This window comes from Leuciscus leuciscus, assembly GCF_965113295.1.
Source record: "Leuciscus leuciscus genome assembly, chromosome: 6".
Taxonomy (NCBI): Eukaryota; Metazoa; Chordata; class Actinopteri; order Cypriniformes; family Leuciscidae; genus Leuciscus; species Leuciscus leuciscus.
The window spans coordinates 8,810,990-8,830,122 of NC_138730.1; the positions used below are offsets into that span (position 1 = coordinate 8,810,990).

General features: G+C 39.6%; 1 protein-coding gene and 1 long non-coding RNA gene across 2 annotated transcripts; one reads left to right on the forward strand and one right to left on the reverse strand.

Moving 5' to 3' along the window:
• Positions 1–10,112: 10,112 nt before the first annotated feature.
• On the forward strand, positions 10,113–11,470 carry LOC309500349. Its single transcript, XR_014206559.1, has 3 exons — positions 10,113–10,311; positions 11,053–11,251; positions 11,392–11,470. It is a non-coding gene; the product is annotated as an uncharacterized lncRNA (long non-coding RNA).
• A 5,863-nt stretch (positions 11,471–17,333) lies between these two features.
• On the reverse strand, positions 17,334–19,009 carry LOC309500672 (uncharacterized protein). Its single transcript, XM_082172355.1, has 5 exons — positions 18,981–19,009; positions 18,225–18,530; positions 17,943–18,053; positions 17,674–17,818; positions 17,334–17,574 (listed from the first exon to the last, which is right to left on the reverse strand). The coding sequence occupies exons 2-4, from the start codon at positions 18,523–18,525 to the stop codon at positions 17,790–17,792; spliced, it is 441 nt and encodes a 146-aa protein (XP_082028481.1). The 5' UTR covers positions 18,526–18,530; positions 18,981–19,009; the 3' UTR covers positions 17,334–17,574; positions 17,674–17,789.
• Between the last annotated feature and the right edge of the window lie 124 nt (positions 19,010–19,133).

The following is a 19,133-nucleotide window of genomic DNA, read 5'->3' on the forward strand; positions in this document are numbered from 1 at the left end:
TTTTTATCTGCATAAAAAAATAAAATTAAAATAAAAAACCTTAGTGTTTGTGTTCCTTTGTTATAAAGGTTTAACGGAGCTCTTTTATGATTAAGAGTCTTTCATGATTAGGGTAGCCAACTTCTGGAAAGGAAAATACAGGACAATCGTGGTTCTTTATAGGAAAATAAGGGACAGAATAAGGGACACTCAAAATATGTGTACTGTACCACACAGTGCATGTCATTTCAGCATCTGCAGTTAAATATGTGTACAAAAGATGTATAAAAGGTTCTCAGACAAACACATTTGGGTCCTTTCGCGTTAAAATCAACCAAATTTAAGAAACGTTCTCGGCTCAAATTTTTGATTTTGAAAGAATCCTGAAGAAAGACAAACATAAATGAAGAAGAAAGCCCAAATATTACATGTGATGGATGTAGGCCTATATTTACTGAGAAATTAACTGTTTTGTAAAATAGGTAAAAAAAATGGAGTCAGATTACAGGGGGGTTAAAATAACTTTAGAACAGCATCATTATTTTACTTTCACACAGAGATTGTTAGTCTTTAAATCGGTTGACTTTAGCCATCTTTGGTTCATTATATGCCAACAGTGACATTTAAAAAATGGGAAAAAGCACTACTTTTGTTTTTTTGCCCAAAGTTTGCATGCCCGCAACTCATATTAAAGATATCTTAATATCATTTTAGATTCTAGAGAGCTCAACGCACTGCAACTGAAGAAAGCACATGCAAATAGAAAAAAACACAGGCAAATAGAAAAAACAAACATGCAAATAGAAAAAAACCACCCACAAATTAAGAAAACTTCTTCATCAGTTTCACAACACGTGTGCTCCAAATACTCACAACCAAATACAGAAACGCGCTGCAAAAGTTCACAACACAACCAAGTACAGAAACGCGCTGCAAATAACACAGACCACAACGGAAATGTTTCCAGGGGAACCAAATAAGTGGCAAACTCAGATGATGAAAATTCAGATGTTTCCATGTGAAAGGTTCTGGCTATATAATGAAATGTAACAGGGGATTCGGGGCCTTCTGTTACCCAGATGAGCCCATGATGTTGAAGGACCTCAAAGAATTCAGCATCATGTATTTCCTAATGTTGGGTTTGCATCTCTTCTCTTTTTTCCAGAGCATTTGATGTTTTGTATCAAGTATCTTTGAATTGATTATGAAATTGGCATGATACATTTACCTGACATAATAAATTGTTACATTTGATTATTCTAACCGTCTTTGACATTATTTTTTATTAAGAGTTAAGAAGAATAGTCAAACATTCGCTTTAATGATGCACAGATATCATTAAAACCTTTTCATTTATGGAGTCAGATGAAATAACGAGAAAATACATATTCAAATGTATTGCATTTAATAAAAAAATACTTTGCCTCTGTGTGTCTCTCCCCTGTTCTTTCTGAACACGGTGTAAATACCCGTATGACACGCAGCACTTTATTTGGCGCCACTATTTGAAATAACATGTTCATACAGTATTTTTTTGCATTCTGGGAAGGAGCGTAGAGGAAGGCATTTGAACCTGCAACGAACACGGAAATCCATGTCGGAAGATCGCGGTGGTTACATCGACCAAAATCACAATAATCCGGTGAGATTAAAGAGTTTCTTGAAAGTCACGCTTATTTTAATGTCCATTTATGTACGATCTAAATCTATAAACAATAGGCTAACGTTAGGCCTATAACGTTTAAGTAGCATTCCCGTGGTCAAGTTTGTGTGGCATTCTTGCCATGTGCACGTCTGGTTAAAGCAGATTCATCCTGAAAATCAAACGGCTAACATAAATCTATTTACTGATAGCTGTTTATGATGCTAGATAGTTGGTCTAAGACTGTATTCGATGAATTCATGTCAGCTGCTCGTCTTGGATGGATTATAGCTTTTTGGGCTACCAGACATTCTGGTGTGACTATTTTATGTGCAGGTTTTAGCCCATCAATGAGGTAAATCCAGCAAAAGCAGCTACTACTGATCGGGCTAGTGCAGTATCTAGCTATGTGAACAGCTATTCTCTTTTAATTGCATTGGCATAGTGCACCCAATTTGGTTTTTTTTTGTTTGTTTGTTTTATTTTTTGCTGTCCTATCAGGTCATCCATCTTCTTCTGTCTCACTTTTCCAAAGATGTCTCAGAACTTCTTACTTCTTGCAGATGTAAGTTCCCCTTCACACAAACACACACACCTCTCTCCTCTCTCTGCCTCTCTTACTCACACACTCTTCTCTGACCATCTATCTCTCCCTCACTTTGCCTCTATCTCTATCTTTACCTATCTCTTTCTCTATCTCTCTCTTTCTCTTTACCTACCCTGTATCTATCTCTCTGTCTTATCTCTCTCTTCCTATCAATCTATCCCTATATCTTCCCCTATTTCTACCTCTATCTCTCCCTCTTTCCCTCTATCCCCCTCCTTCTTTCCCTCTATCCCCCCTCTATATCTGTATCTATCTAACTCTCTCCCTCTATCTCTTTTATCTTTCTCACTTTATCTATATATCCATCACTATCTCTCTCTGTATCTTTCTCTATCTCTCTATCTATATCCCCCTCTCTCTCTTTATCTATCTCTTCCTGTCTCTCCATCTCTCATTCTATCTATCTATCTATCTATCTATCTATCTATCTATCTATCTATCTATCTATCTATCTATCTCACTCAGTGGTAGTCTTATGTCATTAATATTGTGTTTAATTTGTTCTATGTCCTAGGGATATGCCACTGCAGCTTACCTTGAGAGTTCACTCGCTATACCTCCTCGTCTGATACTTCTTGGTAAGTTGGTTTTAGATAGGACAGTTGGCTTTAGTGTTGTATGTAGTGAATTTAATGGTATCAAACTGTATTCAAAATAAAAACTAAAACAGAAATTTGACAGTTAAAACATTTCTGTTTCAGGAGAAACGGGAAGCCGCTTCCAGCGCTGGATGCTCAGCCTTGAGGGCCAAATCGTTTGCGAAGGACCCAGTCCACCTTTGTGACAGGGCTGGCGTCTTTTTTCCCCTGTTTTTACATCTTTAACCTACAGTACCAGGAGGAGGCAGCCTGCACGCTTGAATTCATCCAGAGGTAAGATAACACCTGCATTTTTTCTGGCCTAGCTGTGGCTCAAGCATGGTTTCAACAGGTCTGGTGATGGGATTTAGCAATTAAATTTGATTTAGAAAGTTGAAATCGTCCCAAAAAAGAAAGTTAGAAAGTTTTAGTGCAACTTACAATATTCACAGTAGTCTGTCAATATGTCAATCTGTGTGAATTACTAGATTTTTAACCAGTGTATAATTTTTCAGACGCTTTGTGGGTATAAACCCAGAAAAAAAGGACAAAGGCTGCAAAAAAAAAAAAAAAAAAGAACTGTCAATTCACACGTCGCCAGCCTCTTGCGCAAGCTCATGGACTTTCAGTGGGATTTCATTTGAAAATGGTGAGTAAGATGTATACATTACACAATGACTCAGGAGGCTGGGGAAATTCATTCTAATGTTCATTCTCAACTGCCTTTCAAAGTTAGAATGCTGAACTCCTCTTTCATGCTCTTTTGCCATTCTTTTTTTGTTCTTTCAATGAATTGTACTCATCACACTTTCTGTTATTTTGTTATTCTGTCTGTTTTGTGCTCTGTTTCTAAAATTAGCGTTTGTTAGGTCAAGCCATGTGATATTATGAAACTCATCTCTCTCTCTCTCTCTCTCTCTCTCTCTCTCTCTCTCTCTCTCTCTCTTATACAGACCCAATACTTTGCAAAGGATCCTCATTGTGTGCTTTGAGAAAATGGTTAGTGTTCTAAGCAGTGACAGTGTTTTTATTGTTTATTGCTCTTTATTGATGAAGAGTTCCGTTAAGTGTTAAGTATTGGTTTGAATGTATTCATACATGTTGAATTTTAGTAGTTTAGGTAACACTAAGTGTTGAGGTTCCGTATTTTGTTATAATGAACAATGTATTTGGGTTTAAAAATGTATTTGCTACTTTTCAAGCCATGAACATGAGAAAATGAGATTTGTTTGTGATTAATCTGAGCCTATGTGTAACATTTTTATGTGACCTGGAGTCACAGTGTATATCCTTGGTTTGAGTCTTTTTAGCTGAATTTTAGCAGTTCAGGGAACATTAAATGTTGAGGTTTAGGGCCCTATCTTGCACCGACGCAGCGCAAAGCCAAACGCAAGTGTCTTTGTTAGTTTAAGACAGACACATTTGTTATTTTCTGTCCAGCGACCACAGATGTCAGCAATGAACATGATATACAGTATATTTCTGTGATTGGTCTGATCCATGTGTGCCTACATTTGTAAGTATTTATCTTTCAGTGTTTGTATTACAATAAAAAAAAAAAAGATTCAACACGGAACTATTCGTTTTCTTTCACTTAAGTGTTCTGATGGATTATGCCTATTCTTGTATTAACTCAAGCTAGAATATGTCTATAACAATCAGTGGTACACGTTACTATGCTAAAAATAATTAACAATACTTAATGGAAACAAAATAAATGGTGATTTAACAGGAAAATAATGGTAACACTGCTGCCAGTTATTTCCTGTTTTTTTATTTGATTCACAGTAAATTCCTGTTGAAAAACATTACGGGGAGTGCACTGTAAAAAAAAAAACATTAACATGAATTAACTGTTAAAATAACAGGAAAATAATGGTAACCCTGCTGGCAGTAATTTCCTGTTATTTAACACGGAAATAATTAACAGTGTAGCTGAATATGACAGTGTCCTCAGAATGTATCTTGAGTGTATCCAGATGATTCAGTCACACAAGAAGAAGCCACAGGTGACACTTTTATCCAACAGGACCCAAAATGACCTAATAAGATCTCTTGGAACACAAGTGAGGAATGTAATTCTGAAAGAGATGAATGAGGCCACAATATTTTCAGTTCTTTTGGATGAAACTACCGATGTGTCACACTCAGAGCAAGTATCCTTTGTGGTCCAGTTTGTCCATGACATGCAAATAAAGGAGCGCTTCATTCAAGTGTGTCAGGTAAACTCAACAAGTGGCAAAGACTTAGAGGAAGTGGTAATGACCATTCTTTTAGAAAATGGATTGAACGCTGAAAATATCCGGGGTCAAGGCTATGATGGTGCAGCTAACATGAGTGCTAACATGAGTGCTAGCTACAAGGGGCTGCAGGCCAGAATTCAGAGCCAAAATGAAAAAGCACTATATGTGCACTGCCACGCACACTGTTTAAACCTAGTGTTAGTGACAACTAAATCAAGCCCGCATTTTGTGCGTTTTTTTAAATTTGGTACAGAGGCTCTACACTTTCCTGTCTTCTTATAGCAAGCGCCATGCTGCATTCATAGAAATGCAAAAATTGTTATTGTTAAATATGTAAACCTTTGAATTAAAATGGCTGACAGACACACGCTGGGCCTGTCGAGAAAATGCCTTAAAAGTGTCACGGGGTGACAAACAGCTCCAGATCTGTATGAGTGTTTGTCGTCATGACAACTAAACGGCAGATTGGCGACAGGTGTAGGGACTTCACTCTGAGCGTCTGATTGAGGCCACTCCCGCTTTTAGAGAGGATAAAACCCACGAGGAGGAGAAGGCTGGCGGGTACTGTGCCATGCTGTGGTGCTGTGTTGTTCTTCTGCCTTGTTGATCTGGACTGTCCTCCCCTCCGATCGTTGGTGGTTTCTCTCTCGTGGGGAATTGGTTATGGGCACTGCAGTTACGGGGTTGTCTTGAAGGAAGAGGAGCGTTGTTTGAGAGGACGCGAGGACGGCCCAGAGGAATGAAACGCGCTGACTGAGCTGGAGAAGAGAGAGAGATGAGTAGTTAACAAACTGAACACATTGTGTTCTCCACTAAATTGGGTATTGGATTGAAGTGTTTGGAGCATGTGTACACCCTTCACCGAGTGAAATACTGATTCTTTGTCGATCTCTCACCTCCTCTCCCCGAATGGAGTTCAGCGAAGTGAAGTCCGTCTGTGACCGCGAGGAAAAATCTCTCGAGTGTTCTGTCCGCCCCTGGCGATCATCAGTGCGGTAGACCAGGACTTGCGGGTGAGTGCTGGCCTTATGCGCACTAGAAGAGTGAAGTTGCAGTGTTTAAATTGACGTTTCCCCTCACGATTGCATGCTTAGAGTTGGATTGCAGTGTGTGTGTGTGGAAGAATATCTTTATTGCTGTGCAATCGCCCATGCATCCTGGGGGTCTACTATCTACCGTGAGAGCTGAGTGAGATTGCTTACATCTACGTGCGGTGTCTAGAAAGAAGAACCTCTGCGAGATAACATCACCCCATTTGAGAACTGTGTATTGCTGTTGAAGTTGATTCTGTCTGTTCTAGAGAAAGCTCTGCTCTGTCTGTGACTTGGAGTCTGCTGCAGCCCTGAAGTCCAACTGCATGGTGTGAAGTTATCTGTTCCCTGCAATACACGTGAGAACTGTATACTGCTGTGTGAAGTCTTAATTTCGTCTGCCTTAGAGAAAGCTCTGTTCTGTCTGTGCCTTTGAGTCTGCTGCAGCCCTGAAGCCCAACTGCACGGTGTGAAGTTATCTGTCCCCTGCAACCCACGTGAGAGCTGTGTATTGCTGTTGAAGTTGATTCTGTCTGTCCGGGAGAAGCCCCCGCTCAGCCTGCGACCCGAGTCTGCTGCAGTTTTGAGCCTACCTGCATGGTGTGAAGTTATCCGTCCCCTGCAACCCATGTGAGAACTGTGTATTGCTGTTGAAGTTGATTCTGTCTGTTCTAGAGAAACCCCGCTCTGTCTGACCTTGAGGCTGCTGCAGCCCTGAAGCCTACCTGCATGGTGTGAAGTTATCCGTCTCTTGCAACCCATGTGAGAATGGTGTATTGCTGTTGAAGCCGATTCTGTCACCTGGGACACTCACCTGTCTACTGCTCTCACACTGTGAGTCTGGCCCCAGCCTGTGGAGGAAGTGAGCCGTGATTTCTCTACTCACCTGTGATACTCACCGGTCTACTGCTCTCCCACTGTGAGTCTGGCCCCAGCCTGTGGAGGAAGTGAGCCGTGATTTCTCTACTCACCTGTGACATCCACCGGTCTAACGTTCTCCCACTGTGGGTCTGGCACCAGTTTGCGAGGAAGTGAGCCGTGAATCCTCTACTCACCTGTGATACTCACCTGTCTACTGCTCTCCCACTGTGAGTCTGGCCCCAGTCTGTGGAGGAAGTGAGCCGTGATTTCTCTACTCACCTGTGATATCCACCTGTCTAACGTTCTCCTACTGTGAGTCTGGCACCAGTTTGCGAGGAAGTGAGCCGTGATCTCTCTACTCACCTGTGATACTCACCCGTCTACTGCTCTCCCACTGCGAGTCTGGCACCAGTCTGTGGAGGAAGTGAGCCGTGATTCCTCTACCCACCTGTGATATCCACCTGTCTAACGCTCTCCCACTGTGAGTCTGGCACCAGTTTGTGAGGAAGTGAGCCGTGATCCCTCTACTCACCTGTGACACCTACCTGTCGAACGCCCTTCCACTGTAAGTCTGACATCCACCTGTGAAGGAAGTGATCCCCGTTCTCTCTACTCACTTGTGATACGCACCTGTCCAACGCTTTCCCACTGGGAGTCTGACACCAGTCCGTGAAGGAAGTGAGCCTCGATATCCTTACTCACCTGTGATACTCACCTGAGATTCTCGCCGGTCCATATCCACGGCGGTGCTGTTCCAGGTTCCTGGGAAGAAGACAAGGAGTTTTAGATTAGGATTTCTTAATTGCTTTTTAATAGAAAATAAAGTTGCCATTCCTTTTACTCCTGCCTCTTGCCTCCTCCTTGATACGCTCCTCTGGGTGACAGTGGTTTAGGGGTGAGCGCAGTCTGGCTTGGCCCACCCCGACCTGTGACAAAAGCACTATGCAACTGTCAGACAGCAATCCACCAGATCCAGCTGCAGGTGATGCTCTAATGTTGTTTCACAGCATACATTTTGAGTTTATGCTTTGTATGGAGGTGACCACCCCAGTGTTCCATGAGACTGCTTTTGCATCAGCTGCTCTTCAGCGTAAAGATGTGGATCTGGCAGTGTCATACACAGTGGTGGAAGGAGTGCTAAAAAGGCTTCAGGAACTGAGGTCAGAAAGTGAATTCAAAATTGTGTTTGAAAAAGCAAAGGAGAGGGCTGAGGTTGCTGGAATTGAGTTTGCTGACAAAATACCTGGTGAGACAAGACCCAGAAAAATACCTGCAAGGTATAAGTACAGTTCCATGTCAACAGGAGAAGACCATCACCCTGAGAATTTGGAGGAGTTCTACCGAACAAGGGTATACTACACCTTTTTGGATACCATTACTCAAGAGATGGTCAGACGATTCAAAGGAAAGGATAATAGTTCAACTGATATTATATGACAAATATTATCCTCAAAGGCTTACACAGTCTGACAGTAGCATCCAAGTGCTCAAAAGGAGTGGAACCGGTGATGTTGAACTTGTCAGAACAGTTAGCAAGTTCTATGGGATTGAGGAAGAAAAGACCTTCACAGAAGGTTTCATGCATCCTACTCCTTCCCCAAAACCAATGTGCAGGAAATGCTAAAGTGCCTAAAAGACAATGAGATTGAGTCTGTTTTCCCCTCTCTTTCTCAACTCCTTAAAATATATGCAACATTACCTGTCTCCACATCTACAGTTGAACGGTCATTTTCAAAGTTAAAGCTTGTGAAATCCAGTCTTCAAAGTCTTTGTAATGAAGAGAGGCTCTCTGACCTACTGCTGCTCTCCATCGAGCGAGATATTCCAATTAATTGTGAGGAAGTCATTATAATATTTAAAAACACAACAGACAGACGGGTACTGCTTTAAATACAGGTGATTTATTTAATAAATAATTGAATTTAAATTATGTAAAAAAATACATTTGACTGTTATTTGAAGTAATAATTATTTTCTTTTTTTTTTGTGCCCTTCTTGGTCTTGGAGGTCTGTGCACGCCACTGATTAATATATATCTGTAACATTCGTTGCCTTAATCAAAAATGTTCATTAACTTCAGCAAACCTGGAAAGAAATGTGAGGATTTGAGGAGAAAACGAGAGATTCTTCGTGCATTCCAGGGAATTTTTAATGGAATATATCAGAAATTAAATTGGGAGAACAGACCACAAATGTTCAGTATATGTTGTCATTTTTCATACTGTTACAGCGGAATGCAAAAGAAAAAAGAAAATCACGAGGAAGAGAATACAGCGACTGAAACCCAGATAGCAAAAAATATCGGCACGGCTTCTTTTTGCCGCCGGCCCCAAGCTGTCGGCTATAGGTGCGTCCCGCTGGCGGCGATGAAACGTTTGCCGCCGAATACGTCACTCCCATTTCTTGCGAGATGCCGCCGGCGAACAGCCGCCGGGCCGCCGACTTCATTCTCTCTGGCGGTTGCCGCCGTCTAAATGAACCGCGGCCGGCTGGCGGCAAGACGCTTTGAAATCGACCAGCCATGAGTGAAACTGACAGCATCTTAACTACTTTTCACATTTAAAGCGATTATAATTATTATGTGAATTATATACATTTTTGTTGTTGCTCCAAAGCCATTAGGGGTTATAACAGATTTTACTCTGATTCCATGATAAGGTTTAGGAAATTACATTTAAATTACTTTGAAACTCTGAAGCGATAATATGTAAAATATATAGAATTATTTTATTCACTTAAGGTGACAATTCTTTACATTTCTTTGATTTATGCACAATTTGAGATGCACCAATAGACCAAAAAGAATTCCTTTTGTAAAACTTACTTGGCAATAAATATCTTTCTGATTCTGATTAGTTTTTAAAATAAATATTTCATTCATGGTATGAACAATTTAGCAGAATAAATGGATGAAGTTAGATTTTTCACCAATGCTTGAAATCAGTGAACAGTGAAAGACATCTGCAACTTGGCCAAAATCTTGGGTTTGCTTTATATTTTTTTTATTAATTTGCAACCATGGTAATGTCTATATGAGAAACATGAAAATCCCTGTTTTGACCTGAAGGATAAAGTGAAATATTTATAAATATTTTGTCTCTCTGTCACTCCAGGAAATTGTGGTTATGTTTTTCATTGTTTTACAAGCTCAATTTTTAATTTATTTTACATTTTACATGTATAAGGGATTACTTTGCAGTTTGCAATTGCGAGTTTTGCGACCTGTACAAATGTTTAAGAAAGTGTTAAAGCACAAACAGAGAAGTACCTCCACCGGTCGAGAGGGGCAGCACCTAAAAAACTGAAGCAGATTTACTCGTCTCGTCACACGGTTTCAGTATTTGGAGAGAGGAAATATACGATCTTTTAAGTAAGTACATTTTTCCTTTTTGTTTAACGCAATATTACTATGTTCATTTTTGACATTGTTTTTAGTTCTTCTTCTTAAAATCTGTTCTTGCCTAACTAGTCAAGCTAAAGTAAGTTAGCCTTGTTTGCAAAGTTTCCGCCATGCTTCCGCCATAGCTAGGCTAACGTTACTTAGTTTCTTCCTGGCGTTGAGTTTTTTTCTTCTTCTAAGTATGTTTAACTGTTATGTATGTTTATAAAAGTGTGAGTACATGTGGTTTAAGATAGTATTGGTCAGTCGAATTAACTAACGTTACAGTTCCTGAACTACGGTGGGAATGGTAACGTTAGCAAAATCTTCACGACAAGAAAGACTGATCAGTATAACTTGTGTTGTTTTCTAACTAAACATAATTATGCTGCTAGTCTAGATTACAGTGTTCGCTACCACATGCTGTTTCACCTTTTTTACACACTGAGTTCAAGCATGTTCTAACGTTACATGTTAAATGTATCTAGCTACAGTAGGTAGCCAAACTTTACATCTAGAAAGACTATAGTTTAACTTTTGGTGTTTTCTTACAAAAATAACGATGTATATAGGTTGTTTATATGATTTTGTTTGTCTGAACATGGTTTTCTGTTGATCCACTTGTGAAAATGACTGCTTTTTCGAAGGTGTGAGCATTTTAATGTTGTTGATTTTGCCTGAAATTTTTTTTATCAAAAAGTATACTTTATGCTAATGTGTCTTCTATTTTAGATGCTTCACATTGTTCAGTTTATCAACAAGGAGGATCTGCCATTTGCAGTGGTTCCGCAAGAGTGGCTCAGCGAAGGGCATGTGCCACTGGCCCCCATTTAACCTTCGCAAAAAAGACAAAGGAACAATTTAGCCATCCGCTGCACACCTCCACACAGCACCTGGGAGAAACATCATTTTAAGTTCATGAAGGGAGCAGGTAAATGGGTCTGACTTGTACATTTGATTTTCCTTTATTTCATCTGTGTAATTTATTTGTCTGTTTATTGTGGATAGCGGAATCTTTCATTCATTATTATTATTATTATTATCATCAAATTTCTGTTTCCTCTTTCTTAGAACCAGGTTTCTCCCCAGTAATCCAGAATCCGCCAAGAGTTTGAGTACAAGTAAGTGATGTTATTTGTGAAGTTTTTTTGTCATTACTGAATATGCAATACTCTGCATTGAAATGAAAGCTGTTATGTTTGCTCCCCCAGCTCATCAAGTACTAAGCTTTACTCCCCCGGCAGCAAATTTACCCTGGCAGCATATGGGTGAAAACTCTGGAGGTATGTAATACGTTGCGCTTAACTAAGTGTTACATTTAAGTCCAATTCATTAAATGTATGCAATAACTTCAAACATATTTTTACATGTCAATGATTATCAATAGGAGGGAGAAAGTCATTGCTCTATTGTTGGCCCTTGTACTCCAATGGCATCTCGTGTCAAGCATGAAGTTTTCAGCTGTGAAGGTATATTCTAGCCTTATGTCTTAATGTCCAGTGTTTTAACAGTATTGCAAATAGTGCCTTTAATTGTTTGTTTTATTTTTAAAATGTAGAACCAAGCCCTGAGGGAAAGCAATGCACGAGCAGGTGAGAACTTGCACTGTTTCTTAAATTGTACTTTTTTGTGTGTGATGTAAGTCCAAAATGACCATATGCCTTTCATTTTGTAGCTTTGGATGACAGCGGCTCACTTCAAGAGCAGGTGAAGCAAGTTCAACAAACAATGTTGAAGACGTTTGCTTGCACTGGGCAATCAGGTACAACTTGCAAACAGCACCTGTGGTTGTTGGTTTAATTCCCACTGGGGCTACCTGTACATGTAGTAGACCTAGATATAAATGTCATAGTTTAGTAGTTGAGGGACCAGGACTGACTATTTTATTCTGGGAAACCCTGTAGGTGCAGATCAGACACTTATGCTGTGACGTCTTGCAGAGTTTGGCGATGTTGTGTCTGTTGGAGTTATCCCTGTCAGGGGATCTGTTACTCCCCCTACACACCCAGGAAGATTTGCCGTGTCTTGACAACAGTTTGAAGCAGGATAAAAAGCTCCAGGAACAATTTGTAAGTTTGCTGATTATAACGCCATAGAGTAATCTAAAAAGTAAAATTTAAGATTGTAAACTGCATATATTACAGTCTGAATCCTTAGCCTTTCACATTTTTTATTTATTTATGAGAAGCTTCAGAGAAATGTAATTTGTAACACTTTTTTGGATTTTCAGCTCGGTGTAGGGGATAAAGCATGTTTTAGAGACATGTTCCTTTAGACCAGTGGTTTTCAATTCCAGTCCTCGTGACCCACTGCTCTGCACTTTTTGTATGTCTCTCTTATCTGACACACTCAGTTCAGTTCATGGAGTCTCTCCTAATGAGCTGATGATCTGGTTCAGGTCTGTTAAATAAGGGAGACATACAAAATGTGCAGAGCAGTGGGTCACGAGGACTGGAATTGAGAACCACTGCTTTAGACCATTGTTCAAAGTAAGTTGGATATTTTTTTTATTATATTTAAGTAGATGTGTATGGCCTCATGCAATTCAAATGAAATGACAGATCTGTATATTCTAAATTAGCCATCCGGAAGAACCTGGCAACCCAGGATGCCACTGATGAAGCGGTCTAGGTTAACGTTTCGCGTTACCTGAAAGGAGCATCTGACCGTGAAGGCAGAAAAAGGCACCGCACAGCTGAGAGGGACCCACAGCCGACCACTTAGGCTGACTACTGACACCCCAGAATCACTGACAACTGGAATCCTTTCTTTATCTTGCAGTCAGTAACATCAAGACCCCTAAAGAAGTCAGAAGTGTCACACTATACTCACTAACTGTGGAAATTACTTTCTTTTTTTTCTTTTTTCAAATAATGCTTGTAAGTCCTTGTGCCACAGGTCAGCATTGCAGCTATAATGGTCTATTCTACTCCAGAGCTTTACTATAAATTACTACCACTTAACCTATTGTTAGAAATGGCTTGTAAATGTGATGTCATACTTTGATTTATTTGGTATCCTGCACATTATTTCGTATCAAGTATTCTCTTTACTTGTCATAATGTTTACAGGTAATTTTTTTCACCCTAGAGCTGTCCTCTTTATATGAACAATTATTGTAAGAGTTGTAATTTGCTTGTAAGGCTGTTTTTTGTTTTTGTTTTGTTTTTTACCAAAATTTAATAAGAAACCTGCATGTTAGTATATTGATTTATTTATTTTTCTGTTATGTGTCAGTGATCTGACACATCTTGTTTAAATTACAGTTAATGTACTTTGAAATGTGGAATAAAAATGCCAAATGGATATTTGTCTGGTTTGAGCAATCATTATTCTTGATAAACTGCATGCTATAAATATTAAATATTATATATAGCCAGAATAAGCGGCGGCAGATAGCTCGAAAATAGCGCTTGCCTCCGGCGGGCCGCGGAAGGGCCGCCTTCAATATAAAGGCGGCGGGACGGCGGTTGGCCCGCGGGCCGGCCGCGGAACGAAGGCGGTAGGAAGGCGGCTGCCGCTTTTAAAAAGCGGCTGCCGCCGGCGGTGCGCCGTCCAACGTGTTTGCGATGTCGCCGTTCTGCCGCTTCTACTGCCGCCGGAGCGCCGACGGTGGGCCGCCGACTCATTGCTATCTGGGAAATAGCTCTTGCATAGATATTCTTGTTATAACATGTCACCAGTGTTGGGGGTAACGAGTTACAAAGTAACGGATTACAGTAACGATATTACTTTTTTGGGTAACGAAATAAAGTAACGCATTACACTAAAAATATCGGTAACTACACTACTTTACTAGACTATAGGAACGCGTTTTCCTGCGTTACCCAATTCGTGTTTGCCTGCGTGTAAAGCTCTGATCTGTTTGTGCTGCGTGCATGTCTGTCTGTGTGTGTGTGTGTGTGTGTGTGTGTGTGTGCGCGCGCGGCACCGTTGTCATAGAGATCGATTTGAGTGACGTAGCTGCTGGTGCGAAGGGGAGCGGGAAATGGAGACGGAGGAGACGGACAGGGGGTTTCGGCCAGTGGCGATATTCACATTTCTTTCAGTTTATTGCTCGAAAGGACCAAAATATTCGCGTGAAATGCACTTTATATGCTCAGGCAGCAAGTACTGGCCATCGGGACTACCGGGAGATTCCCAGTGGGCTGACGTGCCTTTTGGGTCGACATCTCAAATTTTTTTTTTTTTTTTTTTTAACGGACCATAAAACTCGTACATCGGCGGCCCATTCGTTTTGCTTAATTGGCGGCGCTGGGTTAAGTAAGTGCGTGCCGGTGTAATGCATTAGTTAAAAAAAGTATTCGTCAGTTTTTTTTTTTCCTGATAGCTGACCGGCCCATGAAACACCTTGGCCCATTGGATCTTTTCTTGATTGACACTGGGCTGGTCCAATCACATCTTTAAACACCTCCCCCTTTGGGCTTTGAGCGAGCGTACAAGTGTTTCAGTGTGTCTCTGTCAAAATAGTCTGAGAGATGGAGAAGAAACGCAAGGAATGTGCAGAGAAAATTAGCGTGAAAAATAGACACAGACCCTTCAAGCAGACACTGTAAACTGTGTCAAAATGTTTTCTGCAGCAGCAGGACCTTCATCAGCTCCCGTGGCTGATGATGAGCAGAACTAACAGTTACTTTCAAAACACTTAGGCTATCCCATACACAAAATAAATACATTTTAAATATATTTTCAGAGTATATTTTGGAATATATGCAAATATTTGAAATTGGCCCAATAAATATATTTCACACCATATTATATCACATCATATATTTTTGTTATATTTCAGAATATATTTCAATGTACTTTTTTTCTGTATGGGTCCCCAAAAGTGTCAAAATATATGTGGCATATATTCCAAATACATTGAAATATATTCTGAAATATAACAAAAATATATGATGTTAAGTGTGAAATATATTTATTGGGCCAATTTCAAATATTTGCATATATTCCAAAATATACTCTGAAAATATATTTCAAATATATTTATTTTGTGTATGGGATGTCATGAGTGTAGGAACCCATTACCCAGTAACACATTATTTCCACATCTGCATAGTTGACGATTACCGTAATTTACTATAAATTTAATGAGACGCGTTTGTAAACCATGTTTTCCATCAAAATAAAAGATCATGTGCTTATATCTCTTTCAAGTATAGAAATTAGTACAAAACTAATTATGAAAGTTTCCTTTATTTTTCAGTGCATTTGTTTTACAATATATGCATATTAGTGTGCTATTATTATTATGGCCAAAATGCCAGGGCCGATTTTTTTTTGTCCCAGTCCAGCCCTGATTATGTGTCTACCACCGCAGACATTTGTCCTTTATCCTGTTGTCTGTGGATTTTACAGTGAGGCATATTTCTTTGTGCAGACATGGATATTGTTCTTTCATATGGTTTTACATGCCATTTTGTATAGGCTACATTTATAAACACTATGCGGACAGGCTAAGTGATGATAGGGCTATGATTTTTGTCCGTATCTACAGGGTAAATTAAGAAATGGGAAAGTAAAGTAATAAGTAGTGAAGTTACTTTTCAAATGCAGTAACTAGTAAAGTAATCTCATTACAATTTACAGAAGTAACTAGTAACTAGTAACTAATTACTTTTTTTGAGTAACTACCCCAACACTGCATGTCACGTTAAAATACCAAGTGTTACATTATTCTCGTGATGTCTGAAAATAAAACATGAAGGAACATTGACAGCTCATCAGTCAAACTGACGGATCAGCTTTATTTGTAGGGCAACCTTATGATTTGAAATTATAATTTTCAGTCTGTTTGAATGAAAGTTTCCCAAACCGGAAGTGGATAAGGGCCATTTCGGACACAGCCATGGTCAAGACGATCTGCTGAAGTTCAACCGAGATCAGAACGGGGAAGAATGGTGATTTAAGTGACTTTGAACGTGTCATGATTGTTGGTGCCAGACGGACTGGTCTGAGTATTTCAGAAACTGCTGATTTACTGGGATTTTCACACACAACCATCTTCTCAGTGCAGTCTCAACATGTCTGTTTATTTTCTCTGAACACTTCAACATGTGGTTTTATTCTTCTTTACTACTTGTTTTCTCTGAACACTTCAACATGTGGTTTTATTCTTCGTTACTCATTGCATAGTAGGCTATTCATCACATAATACTGAACACAGCGTCATCTAGTGGCTTTCTTGAGTAACACACACAGTCACTGGATCTCATTACAGAGACTGAGGAAATAACTCCTGATAACATGTGAGTTCAGGGTGAGCCACTAGATGGAGGTGTTGCTCCTCAGATGAGACCACAGAGACAAATCACACTAGAGATTTAGGCCTAGTCCACACGGACACAGGTATTTTTATAACCGGAGTTTTTCTCTCCGCCTACATGAAAACGCAAAAACACGCTATCACGTGCTGTCAAGAGCATGCCACACCAGCAGGCGGCGATCGTAAAGCCATGTTGGCCAATCAGAAGCCTGAATCAGAAGCAAAAATCCCGGTTTTACTGTCTACACGACAACACTGCAACCGGCGTTTCTAAAAATCCTCACCCTGGCAGGGGTTTTCAAAAATGTTCGGTTTCAGTGACCTGATACTGCGTTTCCGTGTGGACGAACGGCCGAACCGCGTAAAAAAAAATTGCCGTGTCCGTGTGGACAAGGCCTTAAAGACTATATAATTCCCTGTTGGAGGAAATGGAGCATTGATATGTTGTGTTTATGTATTTCACTGTAATCTCAAAGTATATTATAATGTGTCCCAAATCAGTGATTTCTCAGGTAAAACGACAAGATGGGGGAAGTTGTTTGTTTATTATTGTAGACAGACAAATAGTATCAGTATAGTTAAATAATATTTTAATAATGTAAAGCATTATATGTTCCACACTTCTGAAATCTTTAAACTATATATATAAAGTCTGTATTCCTCTGGGAGTCGCTCTACATAATAAATATAAAACATGGCGAGACTCTTGAACCTCAGAGTGAAAAACTTTATTGATAAAGGCAAGAAAATACATAGAGCAAATATACAGCAGTAGTAAAGTGAGATCTGTGTGAGATCTTTATTCATTTTTTTTGTATCTGAGAGAAATATAAACAATAAAGCCTCACGTATAAGATTTTTCAAGATTTATCTCAAAATAATCAAGGTCAAATATTCAGTATTTATTATGAAAAAAACACCAGAACAAAAAAACACACTTGAAAGACCTTTAAAGTTCAGCGTTCTGCTTTAGATTTCAATACTTCCTGAAAAAGATAAACATAAAAAGCCATACATTAATAAATCTCACAGATAATTATAAATGCTAAATCAGTTTGTGAGAAATGACATCATCAATCATGTACCTGATGTGTGAATATGTGCTTGATCTCGTTCAGCTCTTCTGGATCTGATGTCATAAACCACAATAATGATAGTAGCCACGCCCACCAGAGCAGAGAGGACCAATCGGATCACAGCTTCAGTTAGGACCACAACAGTGGACAGAGTCTGAGGAATAAAAACATCAAACTGAGATCAAATCAATCAATAAACGCTAATATCAGCGCTGACATCAACTATATATAATACCTAATATCACCTATAGCATAATAAAATAATATATATAATATACCTATTAACGTGATGTCCAGATGTTGAGTCTGGTTGCTGATAGGATTGGGATGAGTTGATGATGATGATGATGAAGGCCAGGCTGTGCTGATGACAGGAACAGGCAGACAAGCTGGAAAACATGAAAGATAAATATGAACAAATCTAATAAACCATTTTATTTTTGGTTCAATCAGTGTGTTGTATCATCTCAAACTATAAAATTATTCAACAATTAATAAGCATGTAAATTGTTGGTAAAAATAAGAATATTTGATGGACAGGACAAATAATCTCAACTCACCAGAGACAGAAACGCTGAATGATTTTGATGAAAATCTGTTTGAAAACACCTGTAGTTTATAACGTCCCGCATGTTCAGTTCTGGTGTTTGTGATGGTCAGAGATCCAGTTTGTTTGTCCAGCTTCAGTCTGTCTCTGAATCTCCCATCAAGAACATCATCATATACAGTGATGCTGTTGGCCTGTTTAGTGATTTCAGCTATTAAAATGTTTTCATTCCCAAACCTCCACCGAATCACATCATTCTTCATTTCAGTAAGATCAGAGTTTAGAGTGACTGAATCTCCCTCCATCACTGACATTTCATCTGGATCACCAAACACACATGGAGAACAAACAGAAAAAGGGTTTGCAGCAGAGAGAGACTTTTAAATAACTTTATGATTGTTTATAAAAGTAAATCATTTTATATTTAAATTTAAAATAAATGGACTTGACTAGTTAACTAAGGTTTGGGAGCGGGATCATGCCTCAACCAGTCTCCTGACTCAAAACCTTCTTATATCAGGCCGCCCCTTACAGTGCTGTTTGTCTCATTCTCTTGAAGTTCATTCACTACAGATTCAGAGATACAGATTAAGTCACCCGATTCAGATGACAATCGTTCGATTTCAATTCCACCTCTTTAAGGGTTATCTGAAATTCTCTCCCCGAGCTTTTTCGTCCAAAACCATCTAAAAAAAACTCCAACTCCGACTCGTTCCCAGGCTCCCTCTTCTCCATCTTCAAGATCATGAACCAAGATCCCCATACTCACAGAAGACGTAGAAACCGGCTTCATCGTTCTCCTCGCCAGCCACATCCCCAGCACTCAATCCGATTGTTAAGGCTGACGTCACGCGTGACGTTTAGCCTTTTCCGGGTCCAAGCGCTCCTCTCGTCCAGAAATAACAATGGTGGAACCTGTACA

Excerpts from the sequence above, each read along its gene's own strand:
- LOC309500672 (XM_082172355.1), bottom strand. The coding sequence starts at position 18,525 with ATGTCAGTGATGGAGGGAGATTCAGTCACTCTAAACTCTGATCTTACT. Across the intron at positions 18,054-18,224 it reads ATTCAGCGTTTCTGTCTCTG|CTTGTCTGCCTGTTCCTGTC; the intron begins GTGAGTTGAGAT and ends CATGTTTTCCAG. Across the intron at positions 17,819-17,942 it reads TCTGGACATCACGTTAATAG|ACTCTGTCCACTGTTGTGGT; the intron begins GTATATTATATA and ends TTTATTCCTCAG.